The sequence below is a fragment of the Cnephaeus nilssonii genome (genome assembly GCF_951640355.1).
Source record: "Cnephaeus nilssonii genome assembly, chromosome: 2".
NCBI lineage: Eukaryota > Metazoa > Chordata > Mammalia > Chiroptera > Vespertilionidae > Cnephaeus > Cnephaeus nilssonii.
The window spans coordinates 74039829-74059580 of record NC_137073.1 but is presented as its reverse complement, the minus strand read 5'-3'; the positions used below and the strand labels follow the sequence as shown (position 1 = coordinate 74059580).

The following is a 19752-nucleotide window of genomic DNA, read 5'->3' as shown; positions in this document are numbered from 1 at the left end:
AAGGAAAGTGCGGAAACTGTCCCAGTGGTTCCTCTCCACTCCGCCATCCTGGTGGGGGATGGGGCCTCGAGGGGAGCGATGAGGAGAGCGAAGATGCGCAGTCGTTCTTATTCAGCCCTTTGGCTCGTGTTTTATCTGGGGGGGCTCTGAGGTCCTGGGCATGGACACCTCATGTGCACCAGGCCCCACAGCGTCCCCCAAGCCTGGCTTGTTCCCAAGAACAAAGCTCTCTTTTCTTCCCCCCACCCCCAATGTTTTAATAAAATATTTCATATAGAGAGAGCGATAATAAACATGAATTCTGAGTTTGTCCCACTCAGTACATGACATAGGACATTATTAATTGCTCTAGAACCCATTTAGTGCCCGTCCTGATTTATCAGTCAGCCAAGGAGAACCCTGAGCTCCAGGAGAAGGAGCTAGGCAAGGCGGCCTCTCCCTGAGGACGGGCTCAGCTACAAGTAACGCCCCAGATGAGCACTGGGCTTTCCTTTCCTGTTTTCTGTCTGCTCCTCCACCCAACCCCCTCTCTTCCATTTTCCTCCCCTGTTTTCAAGGTGTGGTCACCACGTTGCTTTCTGGCTGTCTCGAGGAAGCCTTTTCTCTGTCATAATGGTGACAGCCCTGCATGTCTCGTGGTCACCCACACCCACACCTTGCACTCAGACTGATGTTCTGACACCCAACTGTAGACTCACTATAGGAAACCTTCCCCCGAAATAAGTGACAGTAATCAGTTTTTGTTTTCTCTTTCTTTCTTTCTAACTCGGCATTCCTCATGACACATCTTGCCCATTGGGCTATTGGCTGCGGCCGCTTATGATGCCTGTTGCCTTCCTCGAGTTGAGAGTTGGACCCAGCGAGGTCTTGGGGTTGGGAGTTGTGCTCTCAGAGGGGTTGGGGACGGCAAAGAGGACAGTAGTCTCTGGGACGAGCATTGCCCCTACTTGTCCCTTTGTGGGACTGCCCCACACACTTGCTCCAACTCCAGCGGCAGCTAGAGTGGGGGACAGCCACTCAGGTGCACCTGCAGCCATGCTCTCAGGCACACGGCGGGAGTTTTCTTTGCCATTCTGTGCTTTTTGCATCTGGAGGTCAGTGTGGGAGTCAGGGTCCTTGAAGGCAGGTGTACCCGTGGGCACGTGCTGGTCAGGAAGTCACTCCAAGAGCCAGCGCCACGCTCGCCTCATTGCTCTCTCTCCACGGTTCAGTGTGAGGAACCCTGGTTTGTATCTGCTGAGTGACCACCTTTTCTGCTTTGCTGCAGATCGGGCGACCATGAAGAGGCCTCAGTCCTCCCTCTTCTGCACGCGGGCTTCAGCAGGGTACGTAGACGCGGGCCAGCACCTCCCTCTGGTGCGGGCACCTTCTCCTAACTCTCCCAGCACAGCACAGCCAACATCCATGCGTGACCCTAAGCCCCAGGGCGGGGAAGGGAGGGAGGGAGGAACTGTTCTCATGGGATGGTAACGGGCAACTGCTAGTCGGACTTCTTTTCCTTTTTCTCTCATAACTTCACATACCTTAGCTACTGATACGTAATGACATGGAAACACATCTTAGGTCAACATTCTGTAGTCCCAAGGTTCTCTCATTTAGTCCAGTTGGCTAGATTCATTGTGTGCACGTGATTATGTGTAGGCGAGTCCACTAAGTGGGCACCCAGGCCTCGTGTTGGTCAGGGCCTGGTCAGAGCGTGTGCCCAGGGACAGGCCCAGGACGGCCAGCGCATCCTGTGAGCTCCTGGGTTAAATCATGTTGTTTGAGTGACTATATGAATTAAACTGCTGTTCAACTTGACAGTGAAGATTGATTACTGCAAGGAGACGTACCAACAAACTAAAACCAGGCTTCCCTGGCATCTCCTGGTCTCTTGATGGGAGTAATCTGAATCTCAAATAGATGGAGCCATACATCCTTCCCTTCAGAAATAGGACATTGCCCGTGCCTGTGAGCTGTGGAGGTCCCTTTGGGTGGTGTAAGGAATGGTACCTTGCAGCCCCTGGTTAACAAACAATCCCGTCTTCGCCGTAGACCACGGAGAGGCAGAAAGGGGGAAATCGCCATGGGCAGCAGTTTTGTGCTCCGGTTGTTTTCTGCTTCGGTGTGGAGCAAAGTGCTCTGTGAAACAGGCAGGTAGCACAGTGGCTCACACGTGTCCTAGGAGCGAGTGTTTCTCGTTAGCGGTGTCGCTCGCCTCACTTTCCTCTTGTCCATCATCCCGTCTCAGAGGCCGGCATTCGGTTCTGAGAGCCGTTCTCCACGCTGTGTCTCGGTGAGCGTGCCGAACAGTGCTTCTGAGTTCTGCAAGAGGAATGCTGGTAGAGAAGCCTGAGACTTCTCTCTCCACTTACAATGAGCGTTTCCTGAGAAATAACCTAAAATCATCCACAGGTTTCATGGGGGGGCAGTGGGTTTCATGTTGAACATGGCCCTGGAGCTCTGAGGCAGGACCTCTTGGAGTGTGAGCACGCAGGTTCTCCTCCCCCCCCCCGCCCCCCCGGGACCGCGTTACTAAGGACAGCAGCAACACCGTGTGGGTGACATCCTCCAGGCCCCCTGTAGCTGCTGTCGGGTGTCCTTCTGGAATTTCGCCTTCAGCTCAGTGTTCCTACCTGTGACGGGTGTGGATTGTCATTTGGAGTGATGCTGGGAATTGCACATCTACTCACAGGAAAACTTAGGGAGAGCAACTGGCCCTTGTTGGGGGCAACATGATGCGGTCAATTTAGGAGGGAAAAGTTGTGTTGTTCCTTTTTACGTGCTTCGTAACCTGTCCGTGCTGCTCTAGAAGGTTTCGTTGCCCTCTGTCCAGATATGGAGATGCTTTCTGCCGTCCGCCTTGCTGAATCAGACCCACAGAGGGAGCAGGAAACACGAGACTGTCATGGACACCTGTGTTCTTTCGTGCTGGTCTGATGGAGGCCTTTGCCAGCTGGGTCAGGGTGCCCCCACATAGTTGGGGCGCTTTCCAAGGGAAGCACGTCGCACCTGCCAATGCTTTCCCTCCTGAGTTACTATGAAATGAGATCAGCTGAGATTGCTCTCCGGGTGGCTGCCCTCCTTTTTTGGGCAAAACCTTGTCTTTGGCAACACTCTACCCAACCACCCATCCAGACATGCCAGCGATTCTGCCTTCCGTGAGGTAGTTCCCCGTCTCTGAGTCGTTTTGATTGTATGAAATCATCTGGTGAGACTCAGCCTGTGTTGCTAGCCGATTGGCCGGTGCTTCAGACTCTGGGTCCCTGCGTAGGGATCCAGGAACAAACTGTGCCGTGAACATCCCCCAGCAGCTCCCGGAGCCTCTCGCTGCGCGTGAGGGGCGAGCATGCTGCCCCGTGCCCTCCGAGCCTGTTAAAACCGGTGCCTTCGCGAAGGGCGAGTGCAGCTGTTTTTATATCAGCCGCTGCATCCCTCTTTTTGTATTTGAAACGGTGCGCAGTCCGTTGAACAAGTATTCCTGGAGCACTGACACGTGCAATGCTGTGCTAGGCGTGCCGGTCAGACACAGTTCCTCCCCGGGAGGCTTCCTGGGGAGAAAGGGACAGCTCAGATGTATTATCAGTTCGGCTCCATTCCGGGCAACTTATTTCATCCTCGTCTACAGATGAGAGGCTGGGGATTTTCTTCCTTTTTGCAGAAGAGAAAACAGGTGAGATAGCGTGCCAGAGCTCACACTCACTGCAGAGGGAAAATGCCAGCTCCCTGCGGGGCCCACTGAAGTAGTGTTTCTCACACTGTCTGTGGGCACTAGTGGGCCAAACGCTGTTAGCAGGTGTTCCTTGGCAAAGGCTGCTGTGGTCAAATCAGTTTGGGAAACCAGTGAGGCCTCTCTCCCCTCCCCCCAGCCCTGAGCATGCACAGCCCGCATCAGCAGCGCGGCGCCCGGGCCTCCTGAGGGCCGGGAGGGCCTGTGCTGACGAAGTGGGCCCACATTTCTGCCAGTGGGCCCAGGAACCTGGCTTCTTAACCACAGGCCCAGGTGAAGGATGCTGACGTTGGAAGACGACTGCTTTTCATTCACTCAAGTCATTCCAGAGGGAGGGGTTCACTACACTCTTGAAAATGCCCAAAAGATGAGGCACTGGCGTCTTCCGTTGCCCTTAGTCCACAAAACACTCACTCAGTACCCAGTATGAACAAAGTGCTCAGGGCTGAGAAACCGTCACCTGCAGAAAGCCGCTTGTCATTGCAGTGGAAGTTCTTAGACGTAAAGAAAAGTAAAATATAAAAAATCATTTCTTAGATAGGAAAGTGAAAATATCACACGGAACACGCAAACGCACAAGGCGCTGAAAGCCCGGGGGGGGGGGGGGGATGAGCCAAAATTAACAACAGCTGGAGCTTGTGATCCTGCCAGTGACTTGGGGTTTTTCCTTTGTATTTTCTGTATGTTACACCCTGTAAAATTAATGTGTATTACATTTAGAATTAGACATAGACAATCGCGGCCCGCCCAGAAGTTCATCCTGAACCCAACGTGTTTAACGTCACCAAAGAAAGGGAAAGCGATTCCTTCCTGTGTGTGTTCATGGCGGAATCCCCCTTCCCTCCGCCCTTCCCAGCTTCCACCTGCAACGGTGGGACCCGTGGCTTCAAAGGTGCTCCCCAAGGAGAAGCCATCCACGCTAGATAGTGGAAGTGTGTGTGTGTGTTTGGGGGGGGGGGGGTTGGGAGGAGGAGGAGGAGGGGGGAGGGGGAGGGGAGACGAGGGAAGAGAGTGCAATGGGCACTCAGAAGATGAGGAAGGAAGCGAAGAGGGGCCTCTCCCCTCGAGACCATTCGCAGAGTGGCTCACACCAAACACGTCCAGTGTTGGGTTTTAGAAGACTTTTTTTTTTTATCCTTTACTGGTAGCCCTGCGCACAAATCCATGCACCAGTAGCTAGCTCTCTGCGGGGCCTGGCCGCTCCACACCTGCTGCCCAGAGGCTCTCCGCGGCCTGGAGGCCCATCTGCAGCTGGACGAGAAACGCTTGCCTCGTCGCCGCGGTGACGAAGCGAGCATCCCACCAGGCCGCTCTCGCTGCCTGCTCTCAGCGGCTGCCCCCTCCCCCCAGGACTGGGCGCCGCCATCTTGTGATGGAGTGCTGGTTAATTTGCATATTGCCCTTTTATTAGATAGGATTGTTTAAAGTATTACATATAGTATTACACATGTCTCCCTTTTTCCCCCATGGACCTCTCCCTGGCCACCCCCACCCCCTAGAAGACTTTTACTAGTGCAATAGGAAGCGCAGGTGTTTCTGCAATTAGCAAGGCTGCGTTTATTTTCCTGTCGGTATGCGTCGTGAAGTTTTTCCCACCTTTGTTACAAAAGGAGTTAAGCGTACAATAGCCCATGCTGTGTTTAAACAAGCATTTCAAACACCTTGACAACTGTTTGATTTCATCTTCTCCACTAGTTGTCTTATGTAACAGAGGAACTTGGGTAGGGAAAACTGTTAAGCTTCTTTATTTGACTCCGAAGGAAGTAATTGTATCTGTCTTACGTGTTGTATTTGCTTTCTTTTTTCAGAGATTTATGGAGAATAGCAGCATCATTGCCTGCTATAATGAACTGATTCAAATAGAGCACGGGGAAGTTCGCTCGCAGTTCAAACTCCGGTATGTAGCCAGACCAGACGGGACCCGGGGTAGCGGCTCTGGAGAGGAGCCGGGGTCCTGCTCACAGGCTCCCGGCTCAGTCACAGGGACTGTGAAGCCGTTCAACAAGTAACAGTAGCCGGTACAGCAGGATCTAAACTGGGAGCCCTCTGTTATTATGAAATAAATTAGGAGCATTTCTTATTTTGGCAGTATTTCCCACTATTTACAGCAGTTTTAAAATTATACCCTGGGAAAAGTACTGTTTAATTTTTGTACAATCAGATCGAGATTAAGAGTAGCCTTTCAGGATTACTTTCTGCTTACTACTTGCAACATGTGTAAATTCCTCCATGGATTGTTAGGGATAGGGGCAAACCAATGGGCATGTTTATTATGCTAACCATAATAATTGCTATGTAACTGCGATAGCGATTTCATGAAGCCCGTTTGTGGCCTCCAAGCATGAAGTATCTTTAAGAGGCTGATTTCAGGTCCCTGAGCAGGTAGAGAGTGCTTTAAAAGCAGGCTGCTCTCTGGGGCTCGCTTCTGGATGGGATTGTCTGAGGGTCTGGCCAGAGCTCTGGGCCGTGGGATGTTCTGCTTCTGGGGCATCTTGGAATGCCAAGGTCCTAGCTCAGGCCTGGTTGGCTCAGGCTCCACTCCAGTATACTCTCTGGACCCTGATGTTTTCCACTTGCCCCCTCAAGCAGAGAAAGAGGAGCGGACTGTGGAGGCTCCCCCCAAACTATGGTCCTCAGGGACTCGAGGCCCTAGGATGCCAGGAAGTCTCAGCCTGGCTTCCCCCGCTGGCCAACTGCTAGGTCAGGGGGGTTTCAGGCTCAGCAAAAAATGAGAAGGCATCTCCCTGGAATGCTTATACTTCTTTTTATCTTGATTTCTGAATTTGCATTCAAAGGGGACCAAACCCTTTTACACTGAAGTGTTCTCTGCCATTCTCAGTCCCCTGGGAGTAAAGGGTATTGGCATAAACCCACAGAGGCAGGTCCTTCTGGGGCTCGCCGGGTCAGGGAAGCTGCTTTTTGGTGGGTAGAGAGCTTTAAGAAACAGTCACTTTCTTAGATGGGAAAGTAATTAAGAAGAACCTCAGACAGTGGGAATTTAGGTATTTTAACAGTTTTTCGTGAGGAATATTGCCAAAGACTTTTGAATATGTAAATAATTAAATCCCTTGGTTTCTTCGTGTCCACATATTTGTTAGCTCCAGAGAACTTCATAGAATTTTTCAAGAAAAGCACATTGCCTTTACTTCAGAAATGAATGATTTTTATTATTGTGCATTGATGGTTTCTATTGCTGGAGGTCTCTACTGCTTTTAATTGAGGGTAAGAAGGCTTTGTGCTTTTTCTTTAAAAAAAAATGTTTTCACAATGAATAGAATTAGAAAAAGAGAGATTTCACTTGGTTTAAATCTTTTACTGTGTCGTATCTACAAAAACATGAACAGATACCTTATTGCTCTGATAGGTAATTTTCTCCTTTTACTTTAGGTAATTGTGTGCGTTTCCTTGGGCACCATTAAGTGTGATGGCACACGCCAGATGTCAGAGTGAGCGGGCGGAGGTCGCGCTGGCAGCTTGAACTAAACATGCCCAGCCAGTCAGCACGAGGGCTTAAAGAAAGGGCTTCTGGTTATTGTGCTAATGAAATCTGCTTAGAGCCAGGGCCTTAAAACCCTTCAGGGTTCATCAGACTCAGAACTTGGCAAATTTCCGAGTACCTAACCCTGTGCAAATCTCTCTCTTCACTGACGTAAGCTGCCTGGGGGAAAGGCTCAAGTTCCCAATACAAGTCAGTGTGCAGTTGGCGAATGGACTTGACGCGGCAGGCAGTGGCCCCGGAAGGAGGGTTTGCCCAGCATATCCATCTCCTTACCCCTCACCCAGCTGACGCTAGGCTGGCAAAGAGCCTCTCTTCCCAGCCCTGAGCAACCAGCATGATGGCAGCCCCTCCCCCGGCCCCCGTGTGGGGAGGGGGCATGAGGGGTGATGTGTGTGTGATGGGGGAAGACAGAGTTCTCCACCGGAGAAAGCCAGAGGAGGGCTAAGGGGTCTGCTTCTTCTGTTGCTTTTTGGCTGTTCTGCCTCAACTCTCCAGTTTCCTCCCCTTTTTTGGAGGAGTGGGGTGTGCCCAGGGTTTGACTCTTCCTGGGTCAACGCACTCTCCCCACCCCAGATCATGACCTCCCCCCTCCCTAGGGCATTCAAGGACCTCTAAAGCCTCTACCGGCACCCCAGAGGCAGGCAGGCGACTGTCACTCGCTGCCGACTGGGAAAAATGAGGCTCTTTATTATACAATGCCAGAATAATCATCGTCTAATTATATAATGCTTCCCCTGCAATTCCGCCCCCAGCTGCAGCTAAATCCGTGGCATGACTGGCATTCTGCAAGGACAGCCTGTGCTGCAAGGGTGGGGTGGGACGTTGAAGGCGCAGCCTCCCGTCAGGTCTGCATGTGTGGTAACCACACTTAACCACGGGAAAAGCGAGGGTCACGTGAGCAAACAAAAACTGTCTAGTTTTAAAATTCCGTTTTATAGAACAACTCTTAAAAATAGGAGAGCTGCATCTCATTTCTGAGAGCTTTTGATGAATTGCTTTATAGAACAGAAGGATTCATGAATGGGGAATGTCGAAGGAAATGGGGGTGAATGATGACGATTTATCTCTAATCCTTATGCATCTTCATTATGACGACAACTATGTTATCCAAAATACAGACAGGGTTTATCTACTCATTGGGAGTTGAAGCTGATTATACTAATGCAAGACCGGCTGTGTGCCATCGTTAGTCTGATCTCCGTTATCCAGGAGTTACACCCAAACCATGTTCATTTTACTCCAAGTCTTACGAAGGTAGCAGTCCTCGGTTTTGGAAACATCAGCTTCTAAAAGATGGGCAGAACTTTGTGTTCTGTGGAACCCTGCATCTCTGTTAGGAATGGACGTTTACAGAGAGCTACCGACACGTGGGCTCTGCGTGACCGCCTGGCGTCACAGGAGAAACCCAGCTGTGAAGGCTTCGCGCACAGCCCAGCTGCTCTACCGCCCAGGAAGGTGCCGACCTTGACCCCAGGCTGCCTCCCTCCCCGCTCGCTTGCTCCCTATCCCTCCCAGACCCCTGCTGGGATGTGGCTTTGTGTTCAGACTCTACAGGCCACCACCTTGTGCAGTCCTACCCTGTTCCAGGTGGCCTCGTGTGTGTGTGTGTGTGTGTGTGTGTGTGTGTGTGTTGTTTGAGTAGATTCCAGAGTATCTTTGGTAGGACACAAGAGATTATGGAACCCAGCCACCTCAGCCACAGTTGACGGAGGAAAACACTGAGAACCGGAGAGACTGGACACGATTGGTCACAGCTCCCCAGTGTGTCAGCTGTAGCGCTGGAGTAGAATCCAGGTGTCCTGCTCTCAGTCTGACGCACTCTGCCCCCCTCCCCCCGCCCCCGCCACATCTTACACCACTGTGTTGCCTGTAGACTTCATGCCCAGCCTCTCTAACACTTGCCTTTCCCTCTGGACCTCCGAGGGCCTGAAGGAGGTGAGGGGGAATAGTTACCTTGCCTGTACGTCAGGGGTTTCCACACCAAGCTTACTTTTCCTTGTGCTGCTTTTTCCAATTTGCCAACTTCTTAACCTGAAGAAGACAAAAATCCATTTGAGGCACAGAGTTACAAGGTTCCCAAGAAGAGAAAGTAAACGACACGAGGGCTCTTCTGCATGAAGAGTATTAATAATTAATATAAGGAATTAAATTCCGAAACTCTGAGAACACAATTCAAGTCGATGACCTCATTTTGCTGCAGGTCTATTCAAAAAGAACCATCAGCCAAATTGGTTTAAAGCCTGCGTCTAAACATTGCACTGCAAGGAGGTTGGCTCACCAATATCCTCGCACCTCACCTGTTGATGATAATTTGCTTTGTCCATTGGGCATTATACTTATTGAAGATCTTAGACTTTGTGGATGATCATACAGTGAATGTTTAATAGATACATTTTGCAGATTGGAGCTAAGATCTTGTATAAAGTAGCCTCTTGAATTGACAGAAGCAATAGTACTCTAAAGTACCTGCTTGCATACCTAGTTGAGACACACGGGTACTTTAAGAAAACCCTGGGCAAAGGAGGAACTTATCATTTAATATGTGTTCGAGGAATTTATCACATAAAATGGGCTAGAGCTTAATTCTGCAACTATCACAGTTGAGGAATTAGTCCTCGGAGAGTGTACTTTGATGTCTAACTTCTGGGGACCAGGGACTGCTTTCCTGTGGTGCCGAGTGGGTTCTGCTCCAGGCCCCTGGGAAATACTTCTGAGACTTGCTTCTTCACGGGAGGCGGTGCAGTATCAGCGTGGGTAACAACTTTAAAGTCCTCTTTTATTCTTTTTCTCTTATTTTAAGTGACATTTTATTAGCATGCAGAGATGCTAATAGGACAGTATACAGTTCAAATTAGGAGCCTGGAGCAATTTCAGTAAGAAAACTTACTGCACTTATCAGGAGTCTCAGTTCGGTTTATATTCCTCTGTTCACCCACATCATAATTACTTATTTTACTCACCCTCACACCCGGCGGCAACTTCAGTCTCTGCAACTATAGAAGCATGTCTTTCATTGGGCTGACATCCTTCACTCCCCATATAAGATACCTTGCTGGTTACTGGTTTGTTATTTCCGTTCTTGGTTTGATATTTCAGGGATAATCATGAGAAAAGATAGGTTATGATTCCCCTTTCACCAACAGCCTTTGAAAGCCTTAGAGAACCAAGAAATCTGACTCTGGGATCTTAAAAATAAGAAGTGCCATATGTTGAATTTTTATATTGTCCCAAGTACTTTGAGAGATGTCTCGTGAGACTGTTTTGATTCTTATAACAGCCTATAAAACGTGCATTGTTTTCCTCATTTTATAGATGAGGAAACTGAGAGTCAGCAAAGATAAAAAGTTGTCTGAGGTCCTAAAACGGACAAACCATGGAACCAGATTTCACCCACTTTGTTCTGCCCTATGCCTGGCAAATAGTTCAAAACAGGATGGCAGCGTTAGATGCCATTATGCATGGAAAAAATGAATAACATTTTTAAAGTTTGTTTTACAGAACATCCATCCAGTAAATCAACATCTTTTATGTAATGGATAAGAAAGCCTTCACTGGTATTCTTTCAACAGCCAGTGCAAATAACAGAACTTTAGGAACTAGTCACGTACTTGCTGTTAGATAGTAACTTAATTGTATTTGGAGTTGCTCTAGATTTGGAAGAGGTAAAATTCTTTCCAAGAATTGAGAAATTGAAATGATTTCAGATATTCCGGATAACCAGCCAAGGTCACCAAGAAACCTGCCCCACCCCCCCCACCCCCCCCCCCACCCCCAGCTGTGCCGTTACCCAGCGAGGGGCATCCGCCATGTCTGCCTTGCAGCAGGCCGGTGGGCGTGGGTGAAAGCAAAGCACTAGGAAGGCCTGTGTATTTGAGGTCACACAAAAAGGGGATGAAGCGTTTGTGCCTATTGCAAGAGGCCAGAATGCCTCAGATCTGATTTGGGCTTAAGTGTGTTTTCTTAACTGATGGGAACTTCCGTTTCTTGCACAGAGGTCAGGGGGAGCATCGTGGGTGTAGAACAGGGGGACCTAGAAGATGGTCCCTTGCACCTTTGTGCTCCTGCGTCAGCACTAAGGTTCCATTCAGCATATATGTAGCTCATCTTATTTTTTAAATATATATTTTTATTTTAGAGAGAGAGGAAGGGAGAGGGGGAGAGAGACAGAAACATCGATGCATTAACATCAATAGGTTGCCTCCTGCGCTCTGCCCCCTTCTCCCCGACTTGGGATGCAGCCTGAAACCCAGGCATGTGCCCTGACCAGGAATCAAACCAGTGACCTCTTGGTGCATGGGTCGATGCTCAACCACTGAGCCACGTCAGCCGGGCTGTAGTTCATTTTATGACCCATGAATATTTTGCTGCTTATAATTCTTCTCTTTGTATCACATACATGAAAATATATGCTGTTGTTTACTCATTTAGTTCGAAAGCCTAGGTTTTTTGTTGGTTTTTTTTTTTTTTCTCAAAGCAATATCCCGGTGCATTGCTGTAATGAACCTGAGGAACTGTTTACTTGGATAAATTAAATGATTTTATGGTAGAACTAACATCGATCTTTTGCAACTTTCAGGGCTTGTAATTCAGTGTTTACAGCATTAGACCACTGTCATGAAGCCATAGAAATAACAAGCGATGAGCATGTGATTCAGGTATGGGGACTTTTTTTATCTTTAGATGTCAAAGTAGAACCTTTTAAGTTTGAGCCACCCTTTTTCAAGCACTTTCCTTTAATTCTCACACTGTAGCACGTTTTCTTTGGAGAAAGGAACACCAAAGTATTTAAAGAAAACTGATAGGGTGGTCTATTAGTTTTCCCAGGGGCCAATAGGAGAATAAAGGGGACATATGTAATACTTTCAACAATAAAGATTTTTTTAATTAAAAAAAAACCTTATAGACTTAAGCTAAGAATTAGATATTTAATAACAAAATTGTATTCAAATCAGAGCCTGTAATTTCTTTGTCGGAGGTGGGCTAAATTCTTTGGACCATCTGTGAAGATAGCATTTACACAGAAGTGTATCAGGATTGTAGAGTAAAGCTTTATAAGTGCTTATGGGAACAAAATATTTTCTTTTTTAATTTGTCAGTTACAGTTGACACTTAATATTTTATATTAGTGTCAGGCATACAGCATAGTAGTTAGATATTTACATAATGTACAAAGTGATCCCTCATAAGTATACTACCACCTGACATTATACACAGATATTACAACATTACTAAATTCCCTATGCTGTACGTTAATCCCTGTGATTGTTTTAACTACCAATCTGTACTTACATTTTTTAAAAATTTTTTTATTGATTTCAGAGAGGAAGAGAGAGGGAGAGGGATAAACATCAACGATGAGATAGAATCATTGATTGGCTGCCTCCTGCATGCCCCCTACTGGGGATCGAGCCTGCAACCCGGGCATGTGCCCTTGATTGGAATTGAACCTGGGACCTTTCAGTCCGCAGGCCGACATTCTGTCCACTGAGCCAGACCAGTTAGGGCCCAATCTGTACTTCTTAACCCGTCACCTTTTTCACCCAGTCCCCAGCCTCCCTCCCATCTGGCAGCCACCAGTTTGTCCTGTGTATCTAGGAATCTGTTTCTTTGGGGAACAAAACATTTTCAAGGGTTTTCATTTATTTCTAGTTGGTATTCTAATAATAAGGCACTCTAATGTACTGAAGTCAGCTTCCTAAGGAAATGTGTATAGTTAGTAGACAAGCCTTTGTTGAAATTACGTTGTTGTATTTGTTGGAAAGTAAGGCATTTATACTTCAAACGTACTCTGAAATGCAGGCTTTCCTCTGACGGGCGCAGTTGGTTTGCGTAGAGGCACTGGGTGTGAGGAACACTTACTCTCCTCAGTAGAGACCAAAGTCAGTGTTCAGCACAGTGGACCCACGGCAGACAGAGCCCACGTTTGCTCTCCTGCAAACAACCCACTGCACACACAGACACACCTGCTCTCATACTGAACCAATGACATCAGCACCCACCACGCGTAGGCCCGGTCATCATCATGTTCCTAAGGCATCTCATTCCCATTCAGTAACCCTATGAAAGAGACATAATGCCCCATTATACAGATGGGGAAACTGAGGACCAGCAAGGTCAAGGAACTTACCCAAGGAAAGCTGTGGTAATAAATAGTGGAACCACAGTATGTAGCCCTGTCTTTCTGACTCCAAAGCCTTTCCATGTGGTGTCCCGTTGGCTGTATTTGTGGGAGCGTATCTTCGAAATGGATCTGAACGCGCCCTCATCTCATTGCCTGTTGCTGGCCCACCTGCCCATGGTCGGCGTCCTGGGCCACAGAGGGACCAGCCCCGTTGCTGCTCTAGACCAAGCACACTCCCACCTGTTTCCAGACTTGAACAGTCAGGTCTCTTCATGAAACATGTTCCCTTTGCACCTCCCTGTTTACAGTGGGCAACAGGCAGTGACCGCTGTGATGAGGAGAAGGGACTCTCTGCTCTCTATTCACTTTCCCCACTTGTAGCCAGATGACGCTTTCATAGCATCCTGCATCCACAGGGGCACCTGGTGGTGCGAAACCCTGTGCCTCCGGGAGAGGTACACAGTGATGCTGTCACACGACATCAACCACCTCCCAGCCTTCACAGTGAGCAGGACCAGGTGGAGACCTGGACAGGGGAGACTATACTGACTGCAGTTTTTTAGGGGTACCCTGTCAGGACCCTTTAAAAACGTACCAGCCCTCTGAGGACAGGGGAGACTATACTGACTTCAGTTTTGGGGCAGGGCGGGGGGGAACCCTATCAGGCCCCTTAAAAACCTGCCAGCCCTCTGAGGATAACACGAGAGCGAGGAGGAAGAAGTTGCCCAGAGCATGTTCTATGTGAGGGAACTAACGTGATCTTTGTGCTGTGGGCTTAGAGATGGTCCAGCAGCTTCCCCTGCATCCCAGCAGGCTTTCCTTCAGGCGTCCCCGAACTGACCTGTGACCACTTCCGTTCTCAGTACGTCAACCCCGCCTTCGAAAGGATGATGGGCTACCACAAGAGCGAGCTCCTCGGGAAGGAACTCGCGGAGCTGCCCAAAAGCGATAAGAACCGGGCAGACCTCCTCGACACCATCAACACGTGCATCAGGAAGGGCAAGGTGGGTGACGCTAACAGCCCGCACACGCCTCCCCAACGCTCTCTCTTCTACTGTGGGTTTTCATGTCACACCTTCACGATGGGCTTCTTTCATCTGTAATAATAAAGGCGTAATATGCTCATTAGACTGGAGTCCTTCCGGAAGACCTTCCAGACGAAGCCGGGGCTCTAAGGGAAGCCTGGGTCCGGGGTGCCAGAGGGAAGCCAGTGCCGGCAGCCGGGGGAAGGAAGGCCTACTCTTGCACGAATTTTGTGCATCGGGCCTCTAGTGATGTTACAATTAAAGGAAAAATGTTTGTGTTTGCAACATGAGTTAATTTTGGATAGCGAGCAAATCTGGGGCTTATGATGATGATACAGAACCTGGCAGTTTTGTCTAAGGAAATGTCATCCTGTGCATGCATATGCCCCACCTGTCATTCCTGGAATATCACTCCCACCTCTGCGCCGAGTCCCGCCCATAGGCTGATGTGTGTCAGCTTATCCGGTGTTTGGGGGACTAGATGTATTTAGAGTCAGTATTCACACGTAGGCCTAGTTTTCCTTTTTCTGTTCTCTGTCATCCCAGTTTATAGAGAGACGTCTCCCTGCTGCACCCATTGGTCCCCGTAGATGAGGGCAGTGGTGCAAACGCAGTAGCATCTTCCCTCAAGCCCTCCCCGCAGGGCGCGTCGCTGCCCCAGCCGGAACTGCCTCTGCGTTTTCTCCTGAGCGCTCGGGGTGCTTTCTCACATGTTATTGCTTTCCTCTTGCTTTCTCGGATCTGAAGTAGTTAGATAAGCATTGTTTCCATTTAATGGGGGGGCCATTGTACAAACCTAAAGTAAGTTTGGATTATATATGATGCCCAGAATTAATGTTTTAAAAACGGGGGCCGTGAGACTGAGGAAGAAACAGAACATTGTCAAGTAATCCAAAATACCCACCGGAATTCTGCCCCACTGGTGGCCCGACGTGCAGTGTGTGCCGGTGAGCCACCTGTGGGGGAGGGGGCAGGGAAAGGCTGCATAGAAAAGGCCCGGCTTCCGATCTAACCACTCCTCCCAGAAACTGGGGAGATGCCACGGGTCCCCCCTTGAGGTCACCGGGTTCTTCATCCCAGCCAGTTCCCCAAGGCCCAAAGACAGCAGGATCTCCACACTCCCCTCTGCCTCTTCCATGGAAACTGCCAGGAGCCAGCTAACCCAGAGGAGTCGGGGCTGGAGGCCCCCCCGGATCGCAGACAGGCGGTGGGCTTCATTACCACATCCTCCACTTTCTCACGTGGGCACGTTATTTAGAATCCCCGACCCTCCGTTTGCCCAGCTGTCCATTAAGGATGATAATCTCACTCAGGCTGTTGGGACGATTTTGAGGAAAACCTCGGAAAAACCCCTTGACGTGGTGTCACTACACCCAGAGGGCTGAGCAGGAGCTCCTCCCACGGGGCCAGCGTCCTGGGCCCCGGAGGGCAGCCTGGTGGTGGCCGAGTTGGTCCTATTGGGTTCACGCATCGTGACCGTGGGCCTTACCGAGGCAGCATCCCTGTGGGACCGAGAGCGGAGTGGTGTTCTGTGGAAGGTACTGGAAGCGAGTGGGAATGAATTGCTCAGTTGTATAAGACCCCCTGTAGGAGCAGCTGCTGCCTCGACAGGCGGGTTTTCAGAGCTCTCTTTCTCCCTGTAGGAGTGGCAAGGGGTTTACTACGCCAAACGGAAGTCGGGGGACAGCATCCAGCAGCACGTGAAGATCACCCCAGTGATTGGCCAAGGCGGGTGAGAGCAAACTCTGGAACTCTTTCAGTTGAGGGGCCGCGTGGGCATGTTGAAATGCAGGGTGCGCGGTGGACCCGCAAGTCCAGGAGGGCTGGGCTGTACCTAGTTAGGCCAAGGCCACCTCCATGCAGCCGGCAGCAACCCCCAGACACGGCTCCTCTGTCTGCTCCTGCTCATGGTCTTTATGGAGCCTCGCCCAGGAGCCCCTCCAGCTGAGCTGTGGTTCCCTCTGCCCCCTGCCCTCTGAGGGAGCTCGGGTTCTGGGCTGTCCATCTTCACGTCAACAGCAAAACTCCGGGGAGCGGACTTCTCTCCCTGAGGCACCCGCCTGAGCTGGTTTTCTCCGGGGCTCAGGGCTGGCTCCAACGCGGGAGAAAGGCCTGGGGGGGGGGGGGGGTGGTTTCGGAGAGAAAGATGTGCCTGATCCAAAGCTCAGGTTGATCTGGTTCCATTTAATCTCAGATTACCAGAGACGCCTTATCTCTGTGGAGAGAGAAGGCGAAGACGCGATTCCTTTTCCTCCCCCCCCCCCCCCCCCCCCCCCCCCGTTTAATCCTGTGAGTTTCCGAAGCCAAACAGGCTCCCTCCCAGCAGGTCCCTGAGGAGCCTTTGGCGGCCGCCTGGGGGTCGCACCAGCTTCCGAGTATAAGGGGCGCCCACCGTGGTGTGAAGTTTGGGGGAAAGGAAAGGTGGGGGTTCTGGTGCCAGTCAGAGGGGAGAGTCCTGCCGGTGCCCCTCTGACTGCCCCAGTCCCTCGCAGGTTGTTGCGCGACTAGACGCCACCGTCCGTGAAGTCAGCAAAGCGTCGCTAGGTTGTCTCCCCTCCAGTTTTCTTGGTTCGTTTCAAAAGTGTCCCCGTCAGTTCAGAGACCACCCTCCCGTGCTTCCTGCCATCGGGCCTCAGTGTGGGTGGTGGGGTGACTGGCAGTCCTTGCCCCCCCCCCCCCCCCCTGAGAGCAGAGAGAGGCCCCGGGACGTTCTCCTGGGCCCACGGTCCTCTGTGGCCCTCCCAGCAGTCCCTGCTCAGCGGCCGCATGGCTGTCCTGTGGTTATCATCATCCTTATGCCATCTTTCAGAAATTGAAGCCAACATCCACTTTGTGTGTGTGTGACCAGAATTATTAGGTAACCAAGGCCGAGGAGACATGCCGCTGCTTGGTAATGTCTGTCAGAATGAGGTTTTCTGATTTTACAGATTAGAAGGAGATGTTCTTTTGTCCAGACAATGTTATTCCCACCCCCACCCCCGCCCCAATGTAGACAGTGAACTGTCAGGGGAAATTCTTATTAAAAGTAGGGAGATTTTTTTTTTTACCTCTTCCTGTTTTATGACATTCATTACAGGATAACCAGCACTTTCTGTGCTCGCTTCAGAGTTCTCCAGAGAAAACTAAACCAAAGAGAGACAGAGACAGAGACAAAGAGAGACAGAAACAGGGAGAGAGGAGAGGGGACTCATTACTGTGAAATCTAACGCAGTCCTCTGGGATTCCTAGCTTCACTCTCAGGAGAAAATCTACCCTGAGCTGAATTCTGTGCAGGGTTGAGGCACCTGTGGTCTTTTCCTGGTCTGTGCTGTGGTAATGAGCAAGACCGCAGGCTGTTGTGGGATTCTGTCCATGACCTTGAAGTAAGAGGATTTCTCTCTGCCCGAAAAATGCCATTGTTATGATGACCATGCTGTGCAGTAATATGGAATTAAATATAAAAATAGCTGCCCTGAAATTTGATCATTATCCAAATGAGTCTTTTGCTTTCTATATAAGCTATAAAAGCATTAGCGTCAGCAGAATAAAGCCAATTTTTTCTGGAGTGGCATTTCATCCTATCACGGCAGGTACTGAGGAGCCAAGCTTCAGGAGCCGGTCACAAAATGAAATGCTCATTAGGAAAATGCCTCGGAGCCAGCGGCGATGGAAAAGGAAGCCCAGTTTCGGAAGGCGTGTGTGGGCTGTGTGTGCAAATGCCTTTTCTGTAGACTGGGTTTTGTTTGAATGGTACACCTGCCCTAGAATCTACTCTGGAATTTTGCTTTTAAAAAGTTTCTGTTGATGTTTTCATTTGCTGATTTGTTGAATCATCTTATATCTGACTCACTAATAACTAATTATTTATGTTATTAGGAAAATTAGGCATTTTGTCTCCCTCAAGAAACTGTGTTGTACCACTGACAATAATAAGCAGGTACGGTACCCAGCTTGCTTCATTTGCTCTGTCAGCTTGACCCGTGCATTACATTCTCACCACTGCTCTCTGCTTGTCTTTCTCCATTTCTAATTGTCGTTGCCAATTAAGAAGGTTTATGGGAAAATTAGGCTCCTTTGGCAGATGGTAAAAAAAAATTCCCCTGCAAGCCTGTGCTACCGTCTTAGTGATGCACATCATTTAGGATTTAACTTGTGGCTGGTGCAACTTGAGACTAGTAACCTTTTGTGAAGGCAAAAAATTCTTCCTCCAAGTAAAAACTGTTCTGTTTTTCTATCTTAATTTCTTAAGCAAATAAAAAGTATCTATGTGTTTGAACATTTCACCCCTACAAGTTTATATCAAAAGCAAGAATCATTCCAAGTTAGTACTGTGATTTTTTTTAAAACCATTACATCATGCAGAACAATCCATTTGAGTGTTCTTCTGCAGTAAAAGAATTTTAATCAGTTGCTTTTTTAAGAACCTTCCTTTGTAGAGACCTTTATCATAGAGGACAACATGGGTATTTTTTCTTTTTGATTTATACTTTTAATACTGGGTTATGTGTATTTTCACTTCATGCTTTAAAGGTTGTTGATTGAAAAATACTCAACTATCACTCATTATCTATTTTTAAAAACATACAATGTGGCCTTTGACATAGATGAGGATTTTAAAAGGAGGGACAATATAGCTAAAGGAAATGAAGGACTTCAGGGCATAATCCATTTTAGTGGGACGTGTTGGAGACTTGTCAAATGTGGGGTCAGAAGGTGAAGCCTGGCCAGGCAAAGAAGTAAAGTGGGGACCCCAGGACCCAAGATGCCTGGGCTCCTCCCAGTGAGGAGGGGGTTCCCCAAAGGGCAGTGGGGCTGAGTGAGGAGCCTGCGCAGGGCTGTGAGTTGGGACCGGCCCACTGAAGGTACCCATGGACATTTGAGTATATTGCAGAATGATCCCCTAGTTAGCGTTGGTCACCACATGTAGTTACAAATTTTATTCTTGTGCTGAGAACTTTAAATACCTACTCTCTTAGCAACTCTCAAATATACACGATAGTATTGTTAATGATAGTCACCATGCTGTACAGCACACCCCCACGAAGTACTGCTTTTATAATAGGAAGTTTGTACCTTACAATCTTCTTCACCCATTTCATCCGCCACCCACCTCTGGAAGCCACCAGTCTATTCTCTGTATCTATGAGTTCGGTTTTTTATTTTTTTTTTAGATTTCACATGCAAGTTATATGGTATTTGTCTTTCTGTGACTCATTTCACTTACGATAATGTCCTCAATGTCCATCCATGTTGTAGCAAGTGGCAAGATTTCCTTCTATGTTATGGCAAAGTAATATTTATTATGTATACAGGCCCTTGAATAATGTTGTTTTGTTCAATGCTGTTGCATGATAATGTTGCTGAGATACCACAGGAACTTAACTGCTGTTTCTGTCAATTAGCCAATGGTAAAATTTGT

General features: G+C 49.0%; 1 protein-coding gene across 2 annotated transcripts in view; it reads left to right on the top strand.

Annotated features, from left to right (window-relative positions):
- Positions 1-19752, top strand: part of PDE8B (phosphodiesterase 8B) — a 174372-nt gene that overhangs the window by 103261 nt on the left and 51359 nt on the right. For both annotated transcript variants that reach the window (XM_079760277.1, XM_079760278.1), the window contains exons 5-10: positions 1268-1325; positions 5518-5606; positions 11785-11863; positions 14193-14333; positions 15998-16086; positions 18210-18270. In XM_079760277.1, coding sequence (XP_079616403.1) covers positions 1268-1325; positions 5518-5606; positions 11785-11863; positions 14193-14333; positions 15998-16086; positions 18210-18270 — 517 coding nt within the window. The remainder of the gene's footprint in view (positions 1-1267; positions 1326-5517; positions 5607-11784; positions 11864-14192; positions 14334-15997; positions 16087-18209; positions 18271-19752) is intronic.